We start from the raw sequence: 18639 nt of genomic DNA, 5'->3' as shown, positions 1-18639 counted from the left end.
GCCGCCGGAGGAAGCGGCCGGTGCAGCGGGGCAAGCCGCCCTACTCCTACATCGCCCTCATCGCCATGGCCATAGCCAACGCCGCCGAGAGGAAGCTCACGCTGGGCGGCATCTACAAGTTCATCACCGAGCGCTTCCCCTTCTACCGCGAGAACCCCAAGAAGTGGCAGAACAGCATCCGCCACAACCTCACGCTCAACGACTGCTTCGTCAAGATCCCCCGCGAGCCCGGCCACCCCGGCAAGGGCAACTACTGGACGCTGGATCCGGCCGCCGAGGACATGTTCGACAACGGGAGCTTCCTGCGCCGCCGCAAGCGCTTCAAGCGCACCGACATCACCACCTACCCCGGCTACATGCAAAACTCCAGCGCCTTCACCCCACCGCCCGCCGGCCGCTCCGTGGCGCCCGCCGCCCCCTACCCCAACGCCCTCTGCTCGCCCGGCTACAGCCCCCAGCTCTCCGGCGCCGTCTTCCACCCGTACGCGGCCGGARCGCCGCCGTCGGCCCCCTCGCAGCACCCCAGGATGTTCAGCATYGACAGCCTCATCAGCGGGCAGCAGGCGCTGCAGCCCTCGCCGCCCTCCGAGCTGGGCCCCCCGGCGCTGGGTCTGGCCGGGGCCGAGCTGGCGCCCGCCTGCTCCATGGGCAGCTCCGAGCCGCCGTGTTTCCAAGCGCAGCCCGTGAGCCCCGGCTTGCTGGCCAGGGCCGGCCCCAACGCCCTGGCCTACCCCTACGCCGCCTCGCCGCCCCACCTGCCCGTGGCGCAGGGCGGCTACTCGCCCGGCAGCCCGCAGCTCTACGGGGCTCCCGGCAGACTGGCCCTGCCGGCGCTGCGGCCCGCGGCCTGTGCCGAGCACGGCGACCAGCTCCTGGGGCTCTCCGCCTCGCCCCTCGGCCAGTTCGGCTCCAGCAACGCCTACATGCGGCAGCCCAACTTCCCCGCCGGCCTGGAGCGGTACATGTGATGGGGGCGGCCGGTGCACCCCACGGCTCCGCCGGGACACACGGACGTCTCCCCTCTGCGGGGCCGGGCGGCGGGGAGGGGGGACCTGTTTGAACTCCTCTCCTTCTTGGCTGATTTTTAACCGGAGATAATGCGATTTCTTTTCGGCCTCCCTCCGCCCCATCCCCTCCTGGGGTCGCGCTGCTGCTCGCCCCACGGGGCCGATGCCCGGTGCGCACGGAGTACCTGGGACTGCCGGCCGCTGCCGGTGCGCTGGGCACGGCACGGGGCGCCCGGGGGCGAGCTGCAGCGCCTGRGAGGTAGGTGCGAGGTATCCCGCCCGGGAACCCAGGCAGCAAGAAATCTCCCACCAACGGGGTTTCTCCTCTCTTCTCTGGGTTCCTCGCCTGTAGCTGGACTGATAGTTACCAAAAAAAACAGAAAAACAAAACAAAAAAGCACCCCAAAAGACAAAAACAATTCACTGGGTTTTAAGTGAATATTTAAGATGGTTATCCTTTCCTTCCCCTGTAGGAGAAAACCCAACTACTTCTTTTTACTATTTCTAAAAATAACTTTCATTGTTAGGAAGGATTTTTTTAAATAAACTTTTCCTTTCAATGTGTTCAGTGCTGCCATTCCTCTGGTTCCAGCCGGACCTTGGAAAGAGGAAAAGTACCAATTTTGTAACTGGTGGAAGACAGACTCATGCTGCTGTTGTAACACTGCCATGCATCTTATGTTCTTCAGTGACACTTTTTAAAGCTGCCTGTTTTCCTTTTTTTTTTTTTAAGCTGAGAGTAACTAACTACTGCCTACTTGGGCACAGGTTACAATAAGCTCTCCATCACCTGGGACCTGCAAGGTTTGCCCTAGGCAGGGTTTGCCCTGTGCAGCTCCGACTGGGCTTGGCTGTTCTCATCTGCAGAGCAGGGGATGCGTGTCTTCCTTCAGAGGAATCCCTTGCAGGTGAAATTCTGACTTACTATATCAAATTAGGTGGTCATAACTTTTCTTCCTAGCAAAAAAATCGATTGAAAATCCAAGCTGTTCACTAGCCAGTCTGGTAATCTTTATTTACAGGACTATCCAGCCAGACTGTCCAGCCAGATTTGAAGGCAGAATTCCCCATTGCTGGTTTAGTTGTTTGTTTATTTAAACATCCTCCAGGTAAAAGTGACAGGATGGGATTTCTGTCGTGTTACCCAAGGGCTTCATGTGAAGCAGGTAGTTCCCCACAGTCACTATTGCACCTTCCTCCTTCTTAAGGAGGAGTTGGATATCAGGTGACATTTGGTGCAGAATCGAGCACCTAATTCCCCAGCTGCTGTCTGTGATTGCAAGCTGGGCGTACAGAGACGTGCAGGCGGGTGCCCAAGCCGGCGGCTTCGCCCGCGTCTTAGGAGCTCTCATTTGTGGCTTTTTGCTCTTTTGTTCCACATGCTTTGTAGAAACCAAGGGTGGGTTTGCTGTGGAAGGGAGGGGAAAAGACACTTTTACGCTCTCAGCCTCCTTAAGATGGGGACTCGCTCTGTCTCTAAAAGCCGACCTGCCTCTGGGCTGCTGCCCCGGCCCTTTCGGAGCCTGATCGCAAGGGTGTAGGTGCCTGGGCTGGGCTGCCCGGCTCTGGCTCCTGCAGCTTCGCCTTTTCAGCTCTCGCACCGCTCCCAGCTGTGGTGCCTGAGCTCTTCCCTCAGCGACAGCCCTGCTCGGAAAGGGCTGTCTGGATCGGACACGCTTTCTGACTCTCAAACTGTAGAGCCTTTTTGTTTGTTTGTTTTTCAACTGAAAAAGAAAAAGTATCTGCTAAAATTCTTGTGCTCTTTATAGGAGATAGAGCCATATCCATGGAAATATATTTTGTATCTAATGACAGTTTGCAAAGTGCCATTCTTGTATATAACATACTGTCTGTATAGATGGACTGGGGGGAATGCGGGAACGCATAAAACAATTATTTACAAGGACAGTTCACAGAACGGACTCCTGTCAGTAGTTCATATTCATTTCCAGGGCCTGATCTTCCAATCCTTTTGCATACAAAAGAACTTTTGGAGTCTTGCTGGGTGCCGGGCTGGGAAGTTGTCGGTTTGCACCACGAGTGGGAGGATTTTGGGGGGGTGGAAACCAAGTGGTGGTGTGAAAGCGAAATGAAGTTGGGTGAATGGGGTCTGCAGGCTGTGCTGTAGTTTTCTGGGCTTGGCTCASGGAAATGTGGGATCCAGAAGTACTGTTTGAAGAGAGGGTCACCCRCAGCAAATGCCTGCCCCAGTGGGAAGCACGGGGAAGAGACCCCTGAGCGGGGGTGCCACGCTGAGCCCCTTTACTTCCAGTCACCCAGAAGCAGGACGGAGCCTTGCAGGAGGTGGAAGCATCTAAAAGGGCTTTTCCAGTTCTTGGCACCTCTGGGCTTAGCTCAAGTGCTGGTGGAGCCAGTGGGGCTCAGATGTCTGGGGGGCTGGGCCGGGCTGTCGCACGTGGGGATCTCTCAGCCGCCTGCAGCTCCTGCCGTGGAGCCGGGCCGGAGGATGGAGTTTGGGGCACTTGCTCTGCTGTGGTCTGCAGGAGGCCCGTCCCAGCACCCAGCCTGTGCGAGCCCTGGGGTTTCCTCCCCTAAACAGGCGTCTCCTCAGCCAAGGTAACCAGCCATGGGCTTGGGCTTGAAGCAAGAGCCAGCACAGCACTTTGGATCCCAGCAAACRTGGCTCGGAGCACGCTGAGCAGACACCAGCCTGGGGGGTCAGGACAAATCCTGGCAGGCAGCATACAGTTGCACGTCTTTTAGGGCCCCGTATCTCCCTGTCTGCCAGACAGTCCCAACCCGGAGCCTTCTGCAAGCAGCATTAAGCCACCCATAGATGCAGGCCTTACACTGCCAAACAAGCTGGAAAGCACAGGGAATAAACGCCTTTTTTTCTTTCTCCTATAGATATTAATCCTCACATGCACAAGACTCTGGCACTTGTATTGTGGTTGTCATTAAACTAATGCCTTAAGAGTGTCTTCCTGGTTAACTTAATGTATCCCAACTAGGCTTTTAAGCTTTCATTTCAAAGCTTTGTTTACAGTTAGGGTGAATCTAGCAAATGAGTAGGATTAAAGTGTCGTGTAAAGCATGAGTCTTGCTGGGGCAGAGTAGCTTTAAGCTTTGTAAAGTTTATACGTGTGCCCTTCATCTGTTTTAGTGTCTTTTGAATGTCCCTGTTCTCTGAATAAGAGGGATTTGAATGAAACAGGAGTAATTATCACCCAGTTTTCAGTTGTGAAACCAAGTCTCCTTTGAAATCCTCCCTTCTTTATTTAGCAATATCCAAGGAATTTAGGTAATATTAAGTAATGACAGTTATAACTAACCTGATCTTGCTCACACAAAAGCCAGAGGCAAAACTTTCTTTGCTCCCCGCGACTGGAATGAGCAACAATCCCTCGGAGTAACCAAGAGGGATCCTGTGGCTATTACGCGGTGGGGAGAGCCCCCCATCTTGAACCCATGGGGAGGCAGAGGGAGTTTTGTAGCAACGAGGAGTTGATCCCAAGCGTGCCAAGGAGATTTCCCTAATGATCTGGGCTACCCCCGAGACAGTCTGACTTGTCAGAAAATGACCTTTGAAAATCAAGCTGAGTTCAAATGTCTCAGACTGGACAGTCAGAAACAAATAACCAAAATGAGCTGCCACTTTGAAGATGATACTTTTTTCTAGGAAATACTAGCTGCCTAGGGAGAGTTGCCTGAGCTGCCATCTGTGTGTGTGTATGACAGCGCCCTACATGTTTGGTGCATGTACTAAATTCCTATTGCTTCCCTACAGGTTAAAACAAGTAATAAGAAATGCTCTTTTTGGCTTATATTCGCAAGCTATAAATAGTGTTTTCCGCTCAGTTACAAACAAACACAACATGAGCTGAAATTCTGGTAGAAGCACATTTCCGGAGGAACTTCTGCCAATCCCTCTGGTTATGTTAGATTTTGCCTGGATGCTGCCAGTCGTCCGCTGGCAGTGCCAGTACTGGAAATTTTATACCATAACTCAGTCTCATTCTGTGCAAGGCTTTGCCATTTGCGAGTGCATTGCGAGTGCGCTTTGCTTTGCTTTGCCCTGCTCGGGCCCGCACTGCCGCCCAGCGGAGAGTCCCGGGAAGCACGGAGAAAACCCGGAGAAACTTCTCCAGCCGGGAGGGCTCGGGGGTGCCCGGAGCGCGAGTGTTTCCCCGCCGCTCCCGAGCTGAGGTTCGTAAAATACCGCCCGGACTCTGCCGCCCCCTAAGCGGGCTGGGTTCATCTTGTGGCGTCCCATGAACAAGTCCGCCCCCATGTCCCTGTGTCCCCTAAGAGTCATGAACATGGACTGCAGGGATCTGTCGTGCTTGGACWGAACTCCAGAGTCCATGTGGATGTCTTCAGGGTGACAGCAGCAGCAAGCTCACAAAGCCATCAAGAGCTCAGGAAACAACATCAAGAGACACACCCAGGTTGATGTGCCATGAATTTTAATTCTTTCTTCTGAAACGTGCAGGACGAGGCACCCTTAGGAGCATGCAGCCAGGTGATAGAGAGGCTGGCAATCTGGCCTTTGGGATGTCTTTCCTGCTCACAGTGCACAACTGCATGGTGAAAGGCAGGACATCATGAAGACTTGGGGTACAGGCTCAGTCAAAAAGGGATTAGACTCATTCAGGGAAGGTCACTATTAAACATAATGGGCTGGATGCAACTTCCAGGCTGGGAAATCCATAAAACATCARCCACCAAAGCTGGAAAGATTTGGGAGGGGAAGAATTTCTCTGTATATACCCTGTCTCTCTCACCCATTTCCTAAGCACCCACTGCAGGCTGGATACCCACTGCTGGAGACAGGATACAAATGCTGGGTGGGGCTGTCCAGCCCCAGTCCAGTTGTTCTCCTGTAGGACCTTCTAGTGTGAAAACAGGCATCAGAAGTGGAAGCACAGCAATAACCTGAGTCCTGAGCTGAAGACAAGCAGGCAGTGATGGAGGAGCACTTGTCTGCAGCAGCCAGCCTTGTTGGCAGGCTGACTGTGCTGCCCAGTCCCCACTAGTGTTTAGTCACACTTGTGTCTGAAATGTGATGCTTAGTGTATGTGAATGGTAGAGTGGGGGCTGGCCCTGAGAAGCACCTGGCAAGCAAGGCCATGCTTAGGTTGCAAAGTGACAGAGCTCAAGCACTGGTAGCATAACACCAGCAAGCTCTTGGGAGAATGTCCAAGGCCCATTTATTTCACAGTCTTTGTGCAGGGACTGCTGAAGTGGTTACTGCRACATTTGTTTTTATGCACGCATTGAAACAACTCTGCCAATCCCAAAGTCAACAAACAGTCCTAGCTCATGGCACCTTGGGATGCTCCAGGGAGGAGGAATGGACCTGAGCCAGTTACGCACCTGCCTGGAAAAGTTCRTCTTCTGTTCATTTGGGTTCTGCTGAGTAACATTGGGCAGCACTCATTTTACATCTGCAAGGCTTTGCCCCTTTGGGACATGCAGCTGCACAGGCTACCCCAGGAATGGAAGCCTGGGAGAAGGATGCATATGATGCCTGCAGAGAATGGGCCCAACCATCTCAGACATTTTGGGTGCTTCCTTCATCCAGCCTGCCATGTGTCCTCCCAGCAGCCCCACAAACCCTGTGACCCYATTGCTGCCCCACTTCTGCTGACATCCTTCTTATTCTGTGCTCCAGTCATGTCTGACCCTCCTGCATGTCCTTCACAGTTCTCGCATGCCCTTTTCCATCGCGTTGCAATCAGGAYTCATTTTGACTTTCATGAGCCATCACAACTCCTTCCTTCCTTTAGCTAGCTTTCCTCAGGCACCATAGACGTATTCTACTTGGTTTTAAAACTCCTTTAGCTAACCAGGTGTTAGCTGAAACTAAACCCAGCTGTGCTTGTAGATCCATTTTCAGGAGGTTTCAACCTGGCTGTAGTGAATGAATCTCAAAGAGCACAAAATCAYCCAAGCACATTTCCACTGGCCATCTTGTTTTCTGTTCAGAGCAGGCCATGGGTTTCACCAGTGCAGATCAGGTCCATCCATTCTGTGATTAGACTATTTTCAGATATTCCTTTCTAAAAAAAAAGAAAAGACTGAGTAATGCTAAGGGGACTCTGTTGCACCACACTACTGTTTTCAAACAGACTCTTCACATGGAGAAGTAACTTCTCTGAGCAGCCTGTTTGTCTGGCACTTGTCCACAGCAGAGATGCATTCACTGGTGGGAAAACAGAAGGCTGCTGACCCAGTCTCATCATCTGGAGTCCCTACCCTTGGGAAATTACAAGTTTCACCATCCCAGAACTACCCCAAAACACAATTAGGGAACATTTTGCTGCCCAAATGTATCCTAGTCCAGCTACATATTCCCTGCATTGTACAGAGGTGGTAAAACCAATCACTTGGCCAAGGTGCTTGCTGCAAATCACCATTAAAGTGATGCAAGCAAAATATGGTTTCACGTGGAGAAAACAATCTTCTGCTCTTAAGGGCCTGATCCCCCCTCTTGTAGGCACAAGCAGAGCAGTCTTGGGGCACCRAGCTCCAGCTCAGGCAGGAGGTCAGAGCCTCTCATCATCCCTGATTTGCTCCATCACCCAAACCGCATCAGTGAGCCACCAAACCCGCTTTGTGCTTTCTTGTGCGTTTGCCACCAGTGTCAGTCCAGAGCTGCAATGCCAGCACTGGAGCCTACCAAAGGAAATGGCAAKGATTTGGGTGACTGAAGGTGAGGGACTTGGTGCTGCCAATGGGACTTCTGCTGGAGGAAGCACACAAGCCCAGGTCAACCAACCATCCCTACCTATAGCACCCACGAGGTGGCAGCCAGGTAATGCATGGCCAGCATCCCCCAACACCACCTTTGGCTCTTCTGCCAGCAAAGCCCAGACCCCWCCAACCGCAGATCAGCTCCAAGAAGAATTTTACTCCTCACGGGGCACTTATTGTTATGTTTTCTGCAGTGTTGATTTAAGTGCATATCCATTTTCCCCCAGCTCAAACCCCTTTCTCTCTAGGCTGTTGGCTGCTTGGATTCTCCCTTAGCTGATGCTCACCCTCTAAGTATAATTGCAATACAAAGTAGTTTCAGAATAGCATGCAATAGTGGCTAATTATTTGGAACAATTATACATAACAAAGACAGAGCCACGCAGCAAGAGGGCTTAATTGTCTGGCCAAGCATGAAATAGCACAGGATTATCACTAAAAGGGGGAGGGGAGGGAAAGGAGCAGAATTACCCCACAGAATAGCCAAGAATCTAGGCTGTTTGGGAAGGCAAAGTTTACTGAAGAACTTGAAAATTCCTCTTTGAAGCATCTTCTGAAATGCCAGAGAAGACATGAAAAGGATAATGACCCAGAATAYGGGCTTAACACACAAATCCCTGCACTGACAGACTCCAGGCCTACAGAYGCTTAAGCACATGCTTAAATTTTAAGCACATGAATAGTCCCCTTTGACGGCTCACGTGCTTAGAGTTAAGCCCAGGCATAAGTGTTTGTAGGATCGGAGCCCAGATTTTTATTACAACTAGACTCCTCTCAGCAATGACAGGAAATAGAAGACCTATAAAGAACACAAGTTTCTAGCAGAGAAACCTGAAGCTCTTCACTCYGTACAAACAGCAAGAGCCTGCAAGACAGAGCACCTTACAGGACTGCAAGGACACCCTTGCCTTTGCTCCCTRTGGAGGAACAGAGAGAATACCTCTTGCCCAGGTTGTGAGGAGCAGCTTGGATGATTTGCCAGTGTGGTCTCCTTAACACGGGTTAGGAGTCAGTCCTGAGGGCCTGCAGGTGTGCAGAAGTAGGCAAGGCAGGTGCAAAATAGAAATGGGATCTCCTTTCAACGTTAAAAGGCCACACAGACAGTACTGGGGACCAACCTTGCTTAGGAGCACCAGAGAGCAGCTTCTAGGGAGCTGCTGAAGTAGTGGGGGAAAAAAGTGGGAATAATCTTTGTTTAAAAAAAGAAAAAAGTGAAGAAAGTAAAAAAATAACTGGCAGAACATGAGCAAACTCAAACAATAGTAGCTCCTCTCCAAATGTTCTCTTTGTAAGCATGCACCCATTTTTTCTGCAGACTGTTTCTCTCCTGTGAGACTTTCCCTGCTCTTCTCCGTTCCCTCATATCTTTTTCTAATTGGCAAATATGGGTGAGCAGTGAGCGGCTATGCTGCATCTAGAGTGGCCGTGCTGGAGAGGATTTTTTCTGCTTCTCAAACTGGTGAGTTTTTTAGAGTTGGTTATTTCTCCTTCCCCATTTGTCTGTGTGAGAAAAGTATCTGTTTTTGGTTGAGCTCTGCCAGGTGTTTGGTGGCATCAAGAGCTCCAGGTACATCTTTGRTGAAGCTATCTATTTTGGTGGCAGTTGCATCCTTATAGATCTTCTGCTGGAAAGTGCTTCCAAGCGCTTGTGCCTTCTTTGTATCTCTCCCTCCYGTGTCTTTTGCCAGCGGAGCTGTAGGTAGTTGTGTCTGCAGGGATCTCCAAACTCCCTGCAGCTCCCTGGAGGCAGGCAGGAACATTAAATTTCATCAGATGGACTCTGTAAAATCCAGAGTCCTTCTTATAAGGTACCTCGAGTAATTGTGTCTCCCCAGCCAAATGATGCGACTTTTGAAAATGTTGCTCACGTTCTTTCCTTTAACGATTTTTTCCTTACCCCCTTCAGACTCTACCTTCCAATTCCAATAAACAATTCCCAGCTCCTGAAGCCTCTGAGAGCTCCKTATGGCAATTATGGAGAGCTGCTATCCTGAAAGGGGGTGGGGGAGTTTTTGGCTTAGGGTAACACATCTGAGTTTTTCTGAGTTTTCTTTTCTTTTGTTTCYTTTTTTTTTCTCCCCCCCCCCCCAAGGCTTCCCATTTTTACAAGAGCACTACCCACCGGGTAGTAGCTCTTGTCCCTGTGCTTGGATCTGGGCTGCTGGCCTTCAAATATTTTTTAGGGCTTCAGGGACTTGTTTTTATTAGCGGGACAAGAACCTTGTGCTGGTGACTGCGGCCATGCTGTTACCTGTTAGAGTGGTAGAAGGTGGAAAAGRGAGAAATATGGGATGTGGGGGCCGGGGGCATCAGTGGATGGACTGACTGCAGGGGGTGCACAATATGTGGCTGCCCCCATATGCTCCAGGTCCCAGACCTACAGGTGCCTGAAGGTTTGGGTGAGGGGGTGATCTCAGCTCTGCTCCTTTCCCCAGCTTCCAGAGAATGATAGCAGCTGCATATGAGAGCAGACCCAGCCYGCTCCATGTCCAGCCTGGGAAGTTAGTGGTGAAGGAGATTTTTTCTCCTCTAAGGAGATTTTTCCTTATGGAAAATGAGTGAATATGTGGATCTCCCTCACAGGAGGACAGAGCTCCACTCACGTCTCTGGGCCAGCCCTAGGAAAGGTACYCCAGCCCCTTTTGAGCTGTACGTAGTGTGCAGAGCTGCTCTCTCCACGGAGGATCTGTGTCCTGCAAGGTGGGAGCTGCTGGTCTAGGAGATGGCCCTGCTGCTGCCTCTGTTACTTTGGCTGGGTCTTCCCCTAAGGCTCAGGCATCGGCACCTATAGGGTTTGGGACAGCTGCTAGCAGCCACTGGAGGGCATTAAGTGATATATACAGCCTTCACACCTTTCTTAAAGGCAGACACAGTCAAAAGCATGTGATACAGAGGGATCTGCATTGCCTTCTCCTCGTTCACATCACAACGCCCATGCTGGGAGTCACAGCAGCTGTTTCCAGCAGTGGCTATGTAGGGAGACAGGCGGGAGCACAACCAGCGAGGGCTGCGATGGCCCAAGAGCGCTTGCAGCCACCAGGGCTTGGGGCTTCCCGAGCCAGYGTGATGTCTCGGTGCATCGCCAGCCAGCCACGGCGGGCCTGCACTGCAGCCCTGAGTGGCAGGGTATGGATGGAGGGTTTGCTCTGAAGCCAGAGGTTAATTATTCTTTATTGGATAATTTTCAGCTGCCAGTCCTGGTAATAAAGGGGATTTCCTCTAGATGGCATGCTTATCTCTGAGCTGGGAGGGAAGGCCCTGCCAGCCTGCTGCTGAGAAGCACAACCCAGCGCGTGTGAGGGTGCACAGGGAGGGGGGAAGGCTGCTGGGCTTAGCCTGAGGATGTATTTGGAGCTGGGAATAGGAAGCAGTAGTGAATTCATCAACCTGTGCATCTCCCCAGCTGGAGCATTGTAAGCACCCAATTCCCCTGAGGGACCCTAGGGACGTGTTTTCTTGGGAGCGGATTACTTATCCCRACGCCTTATTACACAGTTTTAACACTTAGCATCTACAATATGCAAAAGCCAGGCAAATAATAATAAAAAAGGCATTTCAAAATAAGCATTGATGGGATCTGCCTAGCTGGGTAATGAGTATCTGTCCTGTGGAAATCAGGTCCTTCCAAGTAAGGTAAAGCCCTTGTGAAAATTCAGCAAATCTTGGTGTCGTTTCTTCCATGTGAGCAGCTCAGCTTCCTGTTAATAGCAAGATTGAGATGAGACTCACTTGCAGAAAGTGAAAGAGGAGAGTGAGTGAGTGTGTGTGTGTGTGTGTGTGTGTGTGTCTGTCTGTCTTCAACACCCCCAGAGTGGCAGGATTAATGTTAGTCTGTGTGCTGACAGGCTTTCCCTCTCTGGTCCTCTATGCAACTTGGGGCAGCTGTTTCTTCCAGCAGCTAATAGAAAGAAGCAGGGAAAGTTCATCCTGGTCTAGAGCTGCTGGGGCTGTTTCTTGCATGTCCCTTTACCCTGCTGTGCACTGCAGAGCACTCATTTTATAAAAATGGAGAATTGTCCCTTGCAGCCACGCTGACACTGATGCTGCCATGAACTCAGCCTGGGATGCGCTAAGGTTGCGTGTTCTGTGAGTGCAAAGCAGGGATTAGCTCTGGGTCCTGGATCCAAAGGAAGGATCTGCCAGGGGGTGGAAGTGCCTATGCCAGTTTGTGGCATAAAGTAATGGATGAATCCTTGCTTCCACCTGTGTGCTGGAGGATACTGGAGCTGCRGAAACTCAGCCCCAAACTATAACACAGTATTTCCTGGTTTGATGTTTTTGTTATTTGACCCAGATGAAATCCTGGTAATCTCTTGTCCACGTGCCTGCCCATCCCCTTTTCTGCCTGGCTGTCCTTCGTTGGCTGTGGCTGATGTCAGGATGAGGCACGGCTGTCCCAGTAGGGCCTAGTGCCAACCCTGAAGGCTCCTCCCATGGTGCTGAGCTAGGGGACCTCATGTCTTTGAGATTTCAGAGAGCTGCTTTGCGCTCCAGGAAAAAATAGGAATTATTAAAACCCCGACAACAGAGTCAAAGGACCAGATCTAGCAGTGAGATCCTGACTGTGCCCTCTCAGACAGTTGATCGGACTGGTGTGAGTGACTTAATCTTACTGGGGCTTCCAGAAGTGTCTCAGTTGAGCTGCATTCTCTGGATCTGGGGCAGGGTTTGAGCCAGAGCTCCCCAGACATTGAAACCAGGCCCTGGAGAACTGCTTGCAGGGTGCTGTACAGAGTTAGCCAAAAAGTCGAGGCAGTGGATGATTTACTAGTCTCTGTGAAGTCATTGCTTTACAAAAGTTTTTAAGACAAAGCTCAAAGTGGTCATTTCACTGTGTCAGAGGAARGCCAAAGTCAACCATGAGGTATTTGAGGCCCCACCAAGTGTTTCTCTAGGGTGCCTGGGAGAAGGGGGTCTTGGCGAAGTGTTGGGCATGCTCAGCTACAAGGGACAGGGGTGAAGGTGTTTGGCTCTGCTCCTCTGCATGGCCTTGGGTAAGACATTTACCTCCCCCCCTCCATCCTGACTTTGGGTAGCAACCCTTTCTTCTCTGTTTATTCAGTTTCTTCCCAGCATGGGAAAATTCCCAYGCAGTATTAGCATTACAGCCTCTAGCTGACTAAAGTTTAATATTATTTGTGGTCAACAGGCCAAATATATCTACAAACCTGTTTGGGAGGCAGATCTGCAGATATCAGCATGTATGTGCAGGGATGATCTTTACAGGGTTACRGCAAATTCACTCCAAACTGTCCCCCATCTGGGGACTGCTCAGTACTTCCATGCTCAAAGAACCCTATCCCCAGCCATTTATTAGATGCAGTAAAAAAATGAAACATTCAAATGCTTTTTTTTTCCCTCCCAACCAAACCAAGTTTTAGTAATTTTCCATATTCTCTGTAATTTCCTTCTTTGAAGGATTTCTCTCCATATTGCTCCTGGCCCCCAAGTCAGGGGTCCTCAGCTGGTGTTTATGGCTGAAGTGGACCTTTGCGAACTCAGTGCATCAGGTGGACACTCGGATTGCTTAATTCCTGGCTGCAGCAAACTCAGCAGCAGAAATGTTCTGGGCACATGTTCAGCGCGATCAAATGCGAACATGAAAAACCTGGCCTTGAAAAACCTCATCACAACTTTCTACATCTTTGTGAATCTGGGGCACCCACTGTTGGAAAATCTGATTCCCTCCCACATAGATCCTCTCCCCCTCCCCAAAATTTTTATCCCTTTTATTTTCAAGGGATTTGGGGAAGAATGAAGTGATTTAGCAGACTTGTTTTCACAGGGATATTTTTCCTTGTGTGGTAGGCACAGTTACCAGGCTGTTCTGCACACGTTGCCGTGTGCCAGAACATAATTGGCTTCCACATGCATAGGCCTTTGGCTAATGTGTTTTTTATGGCAACCAGGAGGGCTGGATTTGGTGAGTCTCAAAAGTGCACCTGGTGCTTTATGGTTTGAAATCACTGCGTTCCTCTGAGTCATGTAAGTGTGTGTGTATCCATCTCTTTTCATATCAGATTGCCGAGAAACAGTACAAAAAGCTTATACCAAGCCAAGGTTAATCAGCTGAGCATTAAGCTTCATATGAGCTTGCTTGGTGGGCTTCAAGTCCATGTGGAATGGGATCAGTTATGAATGGAGAGCACGAGGCAAAGTTTTTGAACTCTGAAACCAAAACCAAGCTCCTAAACTTGGATCACAGCACCTAAATAAGTAAGGGGGGAGGGGGGGAAGAGGGCAGAAGAGCAGGAAAGATAAGGAGATTTGCTCTCCAGAGGTTCATGGGAATTGTTGAAAATCTGAGAAAAGTTTCTCTTGAAATCCAGGCCTTTTTTTGGAGTGAATTTTGGGACACCCATTTGAAGACATGAGTCGAGCAAAACAGAAGTGTCCAATATCCAAGCATTGCGGGAATGGATATAGACACTTGGCTCCAATGGCCTCCAAATGGAAAATTTTACCCATATTGAAGCATGTGGCACCCACCATCCCCACTTATCTCCCTGCACCGGGAGCTCCTGCTGAGCAGGCTGCAGACTGAGGTAGATCTTTGCAAGCTGGGAGCTGGGCAATACGGGGCTGAGAAAAAGGTTGAACTGCAGGGAGCACTAAAGGTCTGAGCCTTGGATATGGAAAGGAGAGAAATAATATCAAAGGAAATCACATAAGTGGAAAAAGAGCCCCCTGGGGCAGCCCAGGCAGCAGCAGGTCTGTCTTGTTCATGTTTTCAGAGAAGTTAGAGGTCAGCCAAGCTTGATAACGAGGTAATACAGAAAAATCCATCGCCGAGCCTTGGGGGACTTGTAGATGCGGTTCTCATCAGAATAAACGAATTTAGATGCTGCTCGGCAGAGGAAGCATGAACGGTTATACATTGCAAAGCCAACAGATCATCTGCAGGGACCTGGGAGCRAGGTCGGCTGAGCCGGAGCTAAACCAGCCCGCGCTCGGCAGCGCCCGGAGCTGCCGCCCGGCCCGGCCCGGCCCGGAGAGCCCCAGATGGGGAAACCTCGCGTGGGGAGGGGTCCCGCTGCCAGAGGGATCCGCAATGCAATAAGCCCTGACCCAACACGCCTCGACCCAACGCTATGTTAAGGCAGGCGGGAGAAACGGTAAAAGTCAATTTAAAGGGAGAGAGGGGAGGAGAGGGAAAAAAAAAAAAAAAAGCCAAGCCGATCGTTGATGGCCACTTTTTTTTTGCACCGCTGAGACTTTTTTGATAGTCTTCCCGCCCCGCTAGCTCTCAGCCACAGGTGCTTTTGATAGCAAAATTTAACGTCAAATATAAAGCAGAAACGAATTAAAACGGGAGATGGGAAGGGGGGCTGTCTGGAATGAAATATATCGGACAGAAGAACAGGAAAAATTAAAAACCTGCCTAGGGAAAATGCTTCCCTCCCGCCCTTTTGCAGCTGGGAACAGTGGGAAGATGACAAGACAGTCTTTCAGATAGATCGATATGGTTTCTGTTTCAATGGAGGGCATCATTTCTTCCCCCAGCGTACAAAGCCTTAATTAAAAATAACCCTTCAAATCGTGTGTATGTGTGTGTGTATATATATATGTTTAAGGTCCGGGAGTACAGCCGTGAACATGTGTGTATGTGTATATTCGTGTCTGCGATCCGTCCATCTGTTTTATTTCAGCCCAGGGTTTCCCTTTTCTAAATCATTTCAGGCCGGTTGTACTTTAGGTACTTTTTCTCGTTTTGATTTGTTTCTGCAGCCCATCTTGCGTGACAAAACCGAAGCTAATATCGACTCGACTAACAGAAGCCGCTCGCAGATGTCGAGACAGGGAGCCTTTCACTATCGTTTCCTTTCGGGCCGATCCCGACCTTAAAGGCGACGATATTTTGCCTTTAAACGCGCGGGGAGTCGGGGCTGCTCGGGACGCGCTGTTTCTAGAGCCGCAGCGGCTGGGGATGCGCGTTGCTGGAGGGGGAGGCAGAGGCAGGAGCGGGGCAGGGACCCCCGGGGGGTGCCCGGCTCGCCCCGCCGCCCCCGGGCAGGCGCTGCGCTGCCGGCGCGCCGCTCGCCCGCGATCCTGCGGAAAGCCGGCGCTTTGCTTCCCTCCGCCCTCCCTGCCCGAGCGGGTAAAGACACAACGCGCTGCTCCCGGCAGTTCCTTTCTGCCATGAAATACACAAAGTGGAAATTCAATCGCCCGTTGTGTGTGTGGTCGAAATCTCTGGCAGCTGCTTCGGAATTTTTTATGACACTTTCGTTTATGTAGGGGAGGCATAACTATTATTTTACTTAATAAAAGTGGAAATCGGCTTGGATTTTTTTCCCTCCCCTCTCCTCCTCGCTCTCTTCCATTTGTTCTTCCCATTGCCTTTTCAAGGATCTCATTAACGGGGGGGTTAAACAAAGTGGGTAGGAAAGATGTAGCGTCTCCAAAGCGTTTCGCTGTTTTAGTTGAGAGAGAATGAATATACATTATATATACATACGAGAGAGAGATATATGTGTATATGTTCCAAAYGCGCGTTATGAGGATTAAAGGAGTATAAAAGTGAAAGAACTCAGATAAGTTCCCCCAGCCCTAACATGGACATACACCCGCAGGCAGATTCCCCATTTTCATGAGAAATACTTAGGACAAGTATTCATCTGTTTCTCCCCCGTTAAGAGAAATCCTCCCCGATCGCAGCGCTGTCAAACAAGGAGGAGGATGCGACCGAGTTAGCGCAGAGGAGCTGGCTGTTTAATATCTGTTTAAACTTGAAAAGTCCAGGCAAAACGCCTGGCGTGCAGTTCTACTCTTTATTCGGGATCTCCCTAATTGTGGCGAGCCCTGTGTACCAAGTCGTTAGGATTTGAATAATTGTGATCGGTATTTGGAAGCGGGGCAGTGCAGCTGTTTGGCCCGGCTCCCCGGTATTAGTGCTGGAGATTTTATCACCAAATGCTCGCACCTGTTAACAGCAGCGACTTGCAATTCATCACTGCAGATTCTCACACTGCTGAATGGGGCCTGGGGTTGGGATCCCCCCCCCCCGCCCCGAATTCCGAGGGTGGAAATTCCAGTTGTTTGCTATTAAAAAGGAAAAGGAGGAGGGAATTTTCCCCCTTCCCCTCACAGCTTCCACCTTCAGCGACCTTCCCTTACCTGGGCGAAGCGAAGCGAGCCCCCCTTCCCTGCTCCCCCCACACCGCTGGATGGGCAGAGGCCGCTGGGGGGACCCGAGCTCGCCAACCTCCCGCTTTCTCCCACCAGCGAGCTGGTTTGGGGGACATGAACGGGGCAGGGAAGGTGGCCGGGTCGGGTTTTCCTTTTGGAACTGGGGAGCTGCGTTTAGACCGAGGCGGGAGGTCGGACTCCTCCTTACGAGCACGATCGCGTTGCTCGTTTGCAAACGCTTCTGCCGGCGAAGGACCAGCCCGAGCCGCCGCCGTGCTCGCACCCACATGACACGCACGTACACCTCCCCTCGGGCAAGCATGTGGTACCCGAAAGACCTCTCTAACCTACTCTTTCCTCCATCCCCTTCCTTCCCAGGCATCGTCTCCTCAGGGAGGGAGAGACGCCCGCGAAAGCAGCAAAGCTTCATTTTTGCAGAGCCGCTAACGTAAAAAAACCGTGCGAGCGTGGCTCGGCCGGGTTTGCAGCAGACAGGGACAACAGGCTGCGAGAGAGACTCCCAAGGCGAGGGGCGTGCGGCTCTGGCAGTGCCCGTGTCCCCAGCCCCACACCGGCGTGGCCGCATCGGTCTCGCCCCGGGAAGGGGCTGCCGGGGCTCCGTCGCCGACGAGGCATTTCTGCGGCTGCGGGGCCGCGGGACGCGTCTCTGCGCCCCGGGAAATCCTCCCCCCCGGGCTGCAGCCCCGAGGAAAGGGGGGCGCCGTCAGCCGAGCCAGAGGCTCCCGAGGGGCCCAAGGGGGGACGGAGGGTGCGCTGCCAGCGGCCGCCGAGACGCTAAGCTTCGGCATAAGCGTTGGTAGGAAAAGAAGCAAAGGCGAAATTTCCAGCGGCACTGGCCGGGCCGATGAGCTGTTGTTTTCAGGACCTTACACTCCGGGGATGGACGAGATCCCCCTGCCCGGGCTCCCGGAGAGTGCCTGGGCCGGCGGGACGCTACGGGGATGGGCCACCCCGCGCAGCGGTACCCGGGATGGGGAGCGGTGCTCGGAGGCCGCCCAGCCCCTGGGGCAGAGCTTTCGCTTTGGCTGATTTTTAAAGCGGGGAGAGATTTCTCTGTACGTTGGTTCCTCGCTTTCCGCCCGGCACCTGTCGGGCAGCAGCATCCCTTCCCCGGGGGCGTGAGTGTGGGAGCCCTCGGGAGAAGCAGGTTTCCAAGCAGGGTGCTCCGGCCTCGGTGACGTGCCGGTGACGTGCCGGTGACGTGAGGACGCGTGGAGAAGGGGAGCGGGGATCCCCAAATTCACACGCCCCCCCGTCGGGCGGCCCGTGAGAGCCCAGCTCGGGGAAGAAAGGAGCCGCGCCGCATCCCCAGCTCCCGGCCAGGCTGCTGCAGGGCGGACGGCTCAGCCCCAAACCCCGGGCTGGGCATCCCTCGCGGGGAGGTGGGGGCCCTCAGCCGCCCCCGTCCTGCCCTGCAGCCCAGGCTGCGGGGAGCGAGGGGGAGGCAGGCTCTCTCCGCGGGGCCGAGTTCGCAGGCGGCCCTGACAGCTCCTGCCCCGCGGGTTGTCTTAGAGGGGAGGCCAGGAGGGCTGGGAGCCTTTATCCAGAGCCGATCCCCCTGCCGGGCCCTGCCGTGCAGCGGGCCCGGGGCCGGCTCCGTCCAGCCGTAGCCGGGAGCATCCCGGCGAGGACCGAGGCCCCGGGGGGCGCAGGCAGCGCCTTTCCTCGAAAGCATCCCCGCCGCCTCCGCAGGCGGGCCGGGGCGGGAGGCTGCGCCCCGCACGCCGCCGCGGTGACCGGCACCCTGCAGGCGGGAGCCGCGCTC

General features: G+C 52.5%; 1 protein-coding gene across 1 annotated transcript; it reads left to right on the top strand.

Annotated features, from left to right (window-relative positions):
• The first annotated feature begins 8 nt into the window (after positions 1–8).
• On the top strand, positions 9–968 carry FOXE3 (forkhead box E3). The gene has a single exon (XM_026086909.1). It carries the CDS (start codon positions 66–68, stop codon positions 966–968), a length of 903 nt encoding a protein of 300 aa, XP_025942694.1. The 5' UTR covers positions 9–65.
• Positions 969–18639: the final 17671 nt, after the last annotated feature.

This window comes from Apteryx rowi, unplaced genomic scaffold, assembly GCF_003343035.1.
Source record: "Apteryx rowi isolate R43461 unplaced genomic scaffold, aptRow1 scaffold_7, whole genome shotgun sequence".
Taxonomy (NCBI): domain Eukaryota; kingdom Metazoa; phylum Chordata; class Aves; order Apterygiformes; family Apterygidae; genus Apteryx; species Apteryx rowi.
The sequence above is the reverse complement of the archived record's forward strand: the minus strand, read 5'-3'. Positions and strand labels throughout refer to the sequence as shown.